This window comes from Photinus pyralis, unplaced genomic scaffold (assembly GCF_008802855.1).
Source record: "Photinus pyralis isolate 1611_PpyrPB1 unplaced genomic scaffold, Ppyr1.3 Ppyr1.4_LG5, whole genome shotgun sequence".
In the NCBI taxonomy this organism is placed as follows: Eukaryota; Metazoa; Arthropoda; class Insecta; order Coleoptera; family Lampyridae; genus Photinus; species Photinus pyralis.
The window spans coordinates 37,871,226-37,881,531 of NW_022170596.1; the positions used below are offsets into that span (position 1 = coordinate 37,871,226).

General features: G+C 37.3%; 1 protein-coding gene across 1 annotated transcript; it reads right to left on the bottom strand.

Moving 5' to 3' along the window:
- Positions 1-2,782: 2,782 nt before the first annotated feature.
- LOC116170722 (gustatory receptor for sugar taste 64f-like) lies at positions 2,783-5,781 on the bottom strand. Its single transcript, XM_031487227.1, has 8 exons — positions 5,478-5,781; positions 5,247-5,432; positions 3,727-3,878; positions 3,555-3,680; positions 3,267-3,421; positions 3,054-3,216; positions 2,916-3,005; positions 2,783-2,866 (listed from the first exon to the last, which is right to left on the bottom strand). Exons 1-8 carry the CDS (start codon positions 5,779-5,781, stop codon positions 2,783-2,785), a joined length of 1,260 nt encoding a protein of 419 aa, XP_031343087.1.
- Positions 5,782-10,306: the final 4,525 nt, after the last annotated feature.

Sequence of the window (10,306 nt, forward strand, 5' to 3'; positions counted from 1 at the left end):
TATCAGATGGAATTACTAAACAGAAGAGCGTGGTCTGTTTTAAAATCTGCACTAAACAAATTTGCCATTTTATACCAAAATAAGACATTGTGCCATCCTCCCTTTATATGTTTTAAAAGAAATATTATTTTTGTATAAAACGCCAAATTCGAAATAAGATTGTGGGAAAAACACTTACCACTTTAAAGAGATTTAGTTACCGTTACATGTTTGAGTATAGCACTACATTTTATTTCCAAGTAACAATTATTTAGTTTTGTGCCATTAACATTTATTTGGTGTAATCAAGCGTGTTCAATTTAAATTTAACGTACAGGGCTTTCATTTTATAACGAACGACCAATTACGATTTTGAAATTATAATATGCCCCTGCCATTGGTCTTAAATTCCTCTTTACAAAAATACAAAATCAAATTTGGATGGTCTGGTATGAACTATTTCAGATATTACCCGTTTCATTGTTTGTTGTAGCAAGTACATATCTCAAAATCACGGTAGAACAATTTACGTATCGACTTAGTTACAATCTGAAAATTTGATGCTCGAGTTCACTCTCAAATAAAAACTCATAGTTGTTTGAATATATTGATGAAAATATTATCGTTCCAACTCCCTTCACATTGTTCATGATGAGAATGGTATCAATGAACTTTACAATTCCATTTTACAATTAATGAGGAAAAAATCACCAAAATCTGTGATTTGGGTTCGCGTATCATTCATAAAAAATATTCAAATCTGCTCACGGAATGCACTCCCGTGGGTCGACCTCTTCAGGAATATTAAATTGACTTCGAGCACAAACTTTTATACAAAATACCTAAAAACGGCCGCCTCCAAGGTAAGGTCCTAGCGATTAAAAGGCTACTCTCATCCTTTATCTTAACCTACGAACCTATGAAATCTCCCTTCTACACAACCCCTGTTCTTCAAGACAAACGGTGTATGTTGGGAGGGCTACTTTCAGAAAAGAGAGGAGCTATAGTCTAGGTTTGCTCAAGGTCGAAGACCCAGGTCCACAAACTATGTAAATGACTAATGCCTGGTATAATACAAGTAATATAATAATTAGAATATACAACTTAAACTCAATATTTACAATTGTACTGAAATAATATATTACTGTTGAATGCGACCCAAATAGGAAGCGATGGCAGAATGGGCCCTTGACCTGTGTATGTGTATTAGTTTTATTTTATCTCTGTAATTTAGCGTCCAATATCAGAATTGGAAGGTAGTTTTAGAGACAGTTTGTTTTATAACCAACTTTGAATGTAATAAGATAAATTAGGTAAGTTTTTACGTTACAACAAACTTAAGCATGACCTAGGGCATCTTCTAAGAGGGATAACTACAATATATGCCACCGGTTGTCTGTTTTCTTTGCATAATGTCATTGCATATCGCATTTTTAGGTCAAATTTTTGTACTATAAACGTGAGAAACTGACACGGGCCCGAAATGTACCCTTTGGTTTCGAGACCGCATATGCGCAAGTGTTCAACGCAATTCCGTATTCACTTATCCTAGGATTACTATGTCAAGTTGTTTGCTTCTTATGCACGTTTTCGTTGTTTTAGTTCGTGTTCTCCTTTAGCATATGGCGCAGTGCCTATTTTGACCTCTTTATTTCACTGATTGATGATCGCTCATTTTCATGCATTCGACTCCAGCACAGAGTAATTGATAAATTATCCGATCAAGGTTCTTAATTATTTCACTTAACTGTCTGTTAATTGTTTAAAGTTAATTACTTTTTACTTTCTAAGTTGTAGTTAAAGAATATTTGTATATGTAAAAGAGTACATTGACATTGTATGTTTAACATGAGATTATATTAGGTCAATGGGCGGTTTCTATAAGGTGCGTGGAGAGATGTAGCTTAATGCAAGGTGGAAGTGCAGTGTGCAAAACAAGAAGAAAAGTTTCAGCGCTAGTGGCGTTGATATCACGCGTTTAATATAACGATGTAAATGGACAGCGGTCCATTTGTTGAGGGCCCAATCAATAAGTAAACATTATTAGGTAGGTGATGGTACCAATTTAACCGTAACAGTAAATAACGCGAGGTGATATTAATAATGCGTTGAAATTAATCTGCGTTCTATTGCTATCTCTGCTGAAAATAACGCTCCTACTTTTTCTTAAATTTCCTAACCAACCTACAAAATGGCGCTAATAGTTAAATTCAGCCACCTTTAATCATTAACCAATGGCCTGCGTATGCCCAAACCCTGACCTAAACTAATCATCTACGCCTTTGGGCCATAAAAAACCCACGGCTGTTTCAAAAACTGCAACTATAGGGCTTCTCGCCGAGCTCTATGATCTCGTCATGAATAGACCTGATTAAGCTGTTTTGGTTACTTAAATCCCATTATGATTGTATTACCGCCCATCAGACTGGCGCAGGTAACTTTTTCAGGCGATTGGCCGTTCATCACGACCAATGAGTCGGAAAATATAGATCGCCAAATTCATTCGGAATCTATGGACCGTACTGTCTTAGTCGCTCGTATTCTCCAAAAAGTGAAGAGCTAGTTAAAGAAATAGGTGCGACTGTAACATCTAACCTCTCATCTACCTGTACTATCCTTTGCAAGCTATCTCTGTTTTTGTTTGACTACTTTGAGTGCATAAATACATTTAATGCTTTAGTCATCTATACAAGAAAAAAAAACAATTCTCGCACGTAGTGACATTATTTTATTATTTGTTACCTGTTTGACATTGCTAATTTACACCAAAGGCTCAGTGCATGCGTTTACTACCTACAATTATTTAAGTTTCAGACGTACCATCTTGTAACAGATTAACATTAAATTGTATTAAAACCAATTCGTAGGTAACAATTGCACCGGCCATCTGAAATGGTTAGTCACGCACATTTTCCACCGACTAGGTACATACTTACGCTTAAAATAAGCCCCCTGGTTATATAGAAGAAATGCTTGCCAGATAACGCAACAGTATCAAACTTAATTTGATCAATGAACCTTTTTATCTAAAACAAACCAGTTACATTTCACTAGAAAATGTACAAATTTATAACCTCTGGATTGTATGTGTCTGAAGAAATTGAGTTCAGGGTTGTAGCCGGTTCTTTACTTTCGTCGTAGATCCAAGCACCATACATTGACACGCTAACCGTTCGGATTATCATGAAACCGAAAGAGAAGAAGAAATAAACCTTTTCTAAGGTATCTTTCATCGACCTGCAACAAAGCGTCAGTTAGGATACGATTATTCCAAAGAAATTATCTACCTTAAGCTGTTGAAAAGTTGAACAAGGATAAAGAAGAGGTTGTTCGTGTATGAGGCCAGTATCATGAATGATAGGGCGTCATCTACGGTTTTTGTCAACTGGCTTAGTCTGTTATAATCCTCTCTTATTGCTCTCCAATCATCCAAACTGGTATTCTGTCCAACGATAATTTCTGAATAAACTAGTAGAATTAGTAACAAATCAACTTGCTGCAGTACGGTCGTTTACAAACATAATGAGTAAAGGTAATTGCCGAAAGTTGCTTTGTCACATCATCCCCGAAATTACCTTTGTGTTTTTCAAAATTCGTAATTTTGCAGTAACTTGTTGAAATCTGACGGCCAGTCCGGTGCTGATTAGTATCAGAAAAAGATCATTAAATGTCCAAGCAAATGTTAGTAAAATATTGATGATCTGCAAAACTCAATTTAGAATGAGACACTTGAAATATGTGGTAGACCTGCATGGGAATTGCCCACCATATTGAGTACTCTATACGTTGAAACACATGGGGATACATCAGCGCGGTGATATAATACTCAAATAGGGATTCGTCTTTTCCGTTTGCGCTCGATAAGAGAAATTTTTGGACTTTTACAATGGACGTTTCTACTGTAATGTATAAATTTAATTAGGATCTGGATCGCTGTAGGTGAAGTACGTAGCACAAAACATTTTACTCGCATGTTTAACATGGAACATTTTTATGAAACACGAGCAATCATAGTAAAAGACAAAATTCTCCCAACAAAATTGCTAATGGGATCGTGATAATGATTGTGTAAGGCTTCCAAGTCATAAAACCATAAATTATAGCTGAGACTGATTTCTAGACAGTTTCAAATTGGAGGGTCTAACTGCAGATTTTATTCACATGAAAAGTCAGAAAACTGATGTCAATTAAAAGAACACTTAAATGACAATGGATCAAATTTTAACTTACAATTCTTCTATGAGTGCATATATAAAATTAAAGAACAGCAAATTTTGTTACTTATTATGCAAAGCTTCCAAACGAAAATTGTGGAGCCTTGATATGTTTATGCTCCGGTGCTGACTTGATCTATACAACTGTACAAGGCTATAAAAAACCCTGATCTCATCGGGTAACCCACTTAAACAAAACCTTACGAGGGGACCTACATATTTTCGTATGGCACAGTGGAATATTTGGATATGCTTAGATACGGAAGGAGGGAGGTCACAAAATACTGAAGGGGTTTCCCTCTCTTCAGATTAAAAATTTAGTGCTGAATGACCACCTAGGGGCGGCTTTGTCAAAAGAAGTTTTGAAAATCACATTTACATCCCTGATACCCACTACTTACGCTATTTTACCCCTTTCAGAGGCCATTAATCAATGCAAAAGAAATGGATTTATTAAACGTCTGAGGGGGAGATTTAATCATGTGTATCATAATCCCTCAAATTTCTTTGGTAGGTGCCATGTACTTAATTGTAACTGTAAGTTCGATTACTGAACCAGGAATACCCCCACTCCCCATATTTTAAACAATGATAATGGATATGTGATTCATTTTTCAACTCCTTTATTTTTTGCAGTTTACCACATTCTTCATAGATCACTATGGAGCAGATGTAATCAAGAGGATTTCCACTGCCCTCGAATGTAACAATACTGCACTGGTTCGAATGTATTCCTGCTACCTAATTTTTTTAATGATTTGCCTAACGTGCCCAAGGTGTCAGGTGGAAAAGATATGCGGTAATCCAAGCAGGACAGACTAATTAACTATTTACTGTTTCTATGCTACCAAACGTATATTATATTAATGTTGTTGTTAATATTGTTACGTAATTGAAAGCCTTTCAAATAGTGTTAGTTTTTGTCCCTTTGTCTGTCTGCAACTGACAACATTCTATTGACTATTGATTGTCGAACCGTTGATTTAATTCAGCTCAGCAGAATTTTGTGTTTTTATAGATTGACTTGGTTTAATTTTTCACACCCGTACTCACTTATTGCCACAGTTAAAACAACTAGGACAGTGCCATTGATTCTAATATCCAAATACTTGGGCCATCCATAACTACTCATCGAGTCTTCTACGTCTGCCCATTTATTCATCAGATGTGGCCAGTTTTTCGACAAATTAAAAAACAGTAACGTTACAACCATAGTATTGACGTGAAATGCGACAGATGCTAAAACAGTTCCGATAACACCTAAATCTCCTAAGGGTTTCTTACTAGAGGAGAAAAGATCCATTCCATTCACGAGCAAGTTTCCCAAAAATGTTCCAGTCAGACAAACGGATCCCAGACAATTCAGTAGGGCGTAGACTGTTCTCCAACTTTTCCACTTGAACTGCAAAGATCTTGCGCTGGGATCGGTAATACCAATCACGGGAATTTGCCCAAAACACTGAGCTACCAGCAGCATCCATTTCAAGCATTGATGAAAATTTCGTCTGGACGTGTTTAAATTCTTTCTAGGTTTCGGTATGGGATTTGGTTTGTAGAGGGTGAATATTTGATTCGATTTTTTGTACATTATCTGAACGCGTTGGTACTGAAAGGTTTTGATTTAAAGAGAAAACCGATCGAAATTAATATAAAGCTGTGTACATAATTTACGTTATCCACTTAATCGATTTGAAACTTGAAAACGTTGTTCGTTTCCGATTGTGTGATTGACGTGAGCTGTAAGTAAGGTTTCATAAACACATTTCCTCAATAACAATTTATCGGCGCTAGTTTAATACAAACAATTTCATTGGTTTCTAGGAGAAATACTCGCAAATTGTCATTTCTCAGGCGTTTTTATTTGTATTAGGTATACCTGCACGCATTTGTCTTTTAATACTTGTGTAGGTAGGTATAATTTATCATCTCTGATTTCATTTCAGATACCGCATATTACATGTTTTGATACATAGCCATGCAGGTCGGTCAACGATTATAAAGTCATAACAAGTCTGTGTAATTAATGAACCGTTTTCACGCCTTTTTGGAGATTGTACTATTTTATGGACACGCTACTACTAAATGTTTATTTACTCTTATTGATCTGACTTTAATAATATTAACTTTGAGCTAATTATGTTGAATGTTTAGTAATCGTACCCATATTGCACTATTACATTGAACTTAAATGAGAATGAGTTCATAAACTGAAAACTGGAAGTTTTGTTAGAAATAGGAAATTTAATTATTTGACTTGAAATTTTTTACACATCACTGTAATGGTTTACAGTTTTTCAACTGGCAGCAAATACAAACCTACATTTACGAACTCTCTTATTCCGTATTATTCGAAAACGTCATAGAGATTCAGAGATTCCGGCGTTGTAGATAATTACCCTAGGGTAAGGTCAGCGTTCTTTGGTAATTGCAGCTCCTTTATGAACGATGGAAGAACCCCAATCGTGTTGACAATTGAAAAAAAATGCAGCTCGTTCCAGGTTGTATAGGTTCTCGTTCATTCATGCAGCGATCCCAATCTTTCGCCAATAGAGATCTAGATTGACATGTTCGAACTCGCGATGTTGATAAAAGTTCATAAATAATTACGCGATGTTTCAGAAAGCGTACTACAATTTTATTTACTAGGTTATCTTTATGTTTTTATTTTCGCGCTTTACGAATATTGATTCGTCGATGCAAAACACACACTATCATCTATAAGAATAGCAAGCAAAATGAAGATTAATAACGGAAATGCGTATACTATTTTACTACTGGGAAGTAAATGGATTGATAGTAAAAACAATAATACAATGATACTAGGTCAAGGTTGACCCAGCAGCGTTAGCGTAATTACCGTAGGTTAAGGAAGTATCTTTGATATAAATAGACTGTCATAGATCACAGTAAACATTATCAATCCTTCTAACTTTCGGCAACGTACCGGGTTTGAATTATAAGATAATCCCCGACCGAATTTACCTTGTGTAAGTTTTGCTTGGGAGTACATTAGGCCTTACAACCTTAAAGCTACATTTGGTCCTTCGAGTCTAGTGTTCCGGTTCCAGTCAAGCGATCTCAAGTGACCAAAAAATAGCGAGTAAAAAAGCCGTGGAGAGGTCCTGATCCAACTTTAAAAAAGCTGGAAGGATCCGACGAGCGCCTCCGGAAGCTAGGGACGAGATCGCCCACAAAAAAAGAGTGAGTTAGCAGCACAGTGGCAAGTCCACTACGTTCAGCCAACGCCACTGACATATCATGGACCCTGCAACAAGAGCCAAGACTTGATTACTTCACCAGTTCTACACACAAACCTATGAATTGGTCATGGCCTACAAAGAATACCTCAATGCCCTGCTGACGGCAGCTCCCGACCATCACTATAATGTCCCTGGCCCAAAGGTTTCTGGTCAAGTAAATGATAAAGAAACCTCGAGAAGACAAAGGTTGTCGGGAAGAAGACGTACTCAATCAAAGTTGGTCTCCATTACGGACGAGGCCGCGCTGACCAAATTTTGGGAACTTGAAGAAGAGGTTGGAGACACGAAAAGAAGGTAACCGCTGGCCATCTACAGATAGAAAGGAAGTTTTCCTATTATCAAGAATTTGAAGTACAAAGCTTTTATGGGAGAACATGAAGAGCTGGGACTTAACGGTACTTCGAAATGCAGGGGGGCACCCGCGAGTTACTACAATCCCCACCATTCGGTATTAAAAGAGGAAAGCTCCACTACAAAATTTCGAGTGGTGTTTGATGCTTCAACCACCTCCAGTTCAGGGAAAAGCCAGAACGCGATGATGATCACGGATACCAAAACTACAAGGTGATTTATCCCAGTTTCTACTCAGATGGAGACAGTATGCTGTAGTACTGATAGCCGACATCGAGAAAAAGGATCACCGGAGGCAGTACGAAGAGCTATTAACCGTATTGTACTAAACTCACGACAATTGTACGCAGTACAAAAGGATGCAGAGGACTTATTGGTGCTCACCCCCCACATCTTCAACGGACGACCGCTCCAGATGCCACCAGATGAGACTAATCTGACAGAAGAGGTCCGGCCCATTATAAGGTAGTGGTAGGATAACTACAAAGGATCGAAAAGGATTTCTGGAAAATTTAGTCCGCGGAATATGTCCATAATCTACAACATAGAATAAAATAGAGCAAACGGGCAATCTAGAATATAAACGCCCGATTTCCAAACTATATCCACTAGCAGTCAACAAAAAGGAAGACACAGAAGTCACACCGAGACCCGTACCGACCCAAAAACAACCTGCCCCTGCTGGCGGCCCAAGATGTTCTTGTGGAACAGATTTAAAGTGACCGCCAAAAGCAAGGAAGCATAATCTTTAAGAATAACAAGGAGAATGCCGACTAATACGGAAATATCTATACTATTTTACTACTAGGAAGTAAAATGCACAGGTAGGAAAAACAACACTAGGCACATTCCTGACCTGAAGCAGTAGTGTTTCCTGGATATTAGCGTAATTAAAGTAAGTTAAGGAATTAATATCTGTGATAATAACGTCGCGTAGAACAAAAAAAACTGCGCGTGGAAAGCGAAATGTTTACTCGAACTTTACAAACAAGCAGTAGCCAATCTACCGTGAATTATCTACTTTTTAAGACAATTTTGTTCTTGTAGCCATTAAAACCGCGAAGACGAAATTTACGCTATCACATTTGCTACCCGTCTTCCCTTTTTCTTTGTGCTTCGCTAATTATATACGCCGGACTCAACGCAAATTTTGCGGCAACGTCGATTGTCGAAGCTGCTATTGAGTTTCGTTTAAAAAAAGGTCCCTGGTGAAAAACCTTATAAGTATGTTTGAAGTTCATGATGACTGTCTTCTCATAACCCACCTAAATCCTGAACCTAAAATCAATGTTGGTTTCTTCGAGTCCGTAGGTGAGTCAAATCGAAACGATCAGACAGATTTCGCTTATTCAGTGCTGCATTTGTGATAAGATTTATTACAAAGAAATGTAATTACAAATCAATTCACATCAACTCGCATTTGCTTGTTATGTATTATCACCGACCTGGTGATAACGCATAAAATTCGGTACACGAATTTGTTTAATTATGTTTAATAGATTTTAGCGTTTTCAATATAAGGCCTAACGATACATTCCTCCAGATACAATTTATATATATAGATAATTGTGAAAAAAAATATAACTATACTTATTTCTAGTACACAAAGACAATGCATAAAAAAATACGATACCACACTCACCAATTCACCCTTCCCTTGCATGCAAAACACCAAGTGACACACATTCAAAGAAAATTATTCAAGAATTATATCGCCCAAAACTATTTGGCGGTTATTTTCAAGGTAACACAAAAAATCTAAATATGCAGGCTTTTACAATACCGAGCTGTCTGTAATTTAAGGGTATCTCTCCATCGCTAGATATCGTTAAAGGTGCTACTCTCGTATGTGGTTTGAGAGTGGTGGTGACCAGAACCCAAGGTGTAGATTGCCGTATGAAGTGAATGAACGAGACCCCGAATCGTCGCGGGAGCGATCTTGACAATCCCCTGATGAGTTTTAATCCTTCCGGCGACTACGGCTTTTCCTGGTTCCCAATACCGTGCTTAGCTTCCACAAACCCCAACTGACAGTGACTGGCGGCAAACCTTCAAAGAACTACGGTTGTTTCGCAAACCGCGAATTCACGTCCGATGCTTCCCAAACTGAATTAGGCAATAATTATTTTAAACTTTAAAGGCCTAAAATAAATCGTAAATTAAACCCTCGAATTATTAATACCCCCCCCCCTCGTTTTGGTTTGAACCAACTTACCGCACAAACAGCGGCCTGCCTTCTGATTTTTTTTTATTTTAAACGGCTTATGACGTTGTTAATAATTAAAACGAATTTAATTTCGTATTAAATACTATAGGTACTCGACATAATCGGTACGATGCGCACAGCAAAATTAAAATGTCCTTTCGAAAACCCACAAATGATTACAATATCCCCAAGGTCCCGCTATAATCTTGCAAACCAGTCTACCTATTTACGACAAACAATTTCAAGCTATACGAGGGGCATTCAAAAGATATACAAATTAGACATGATCTGTAACA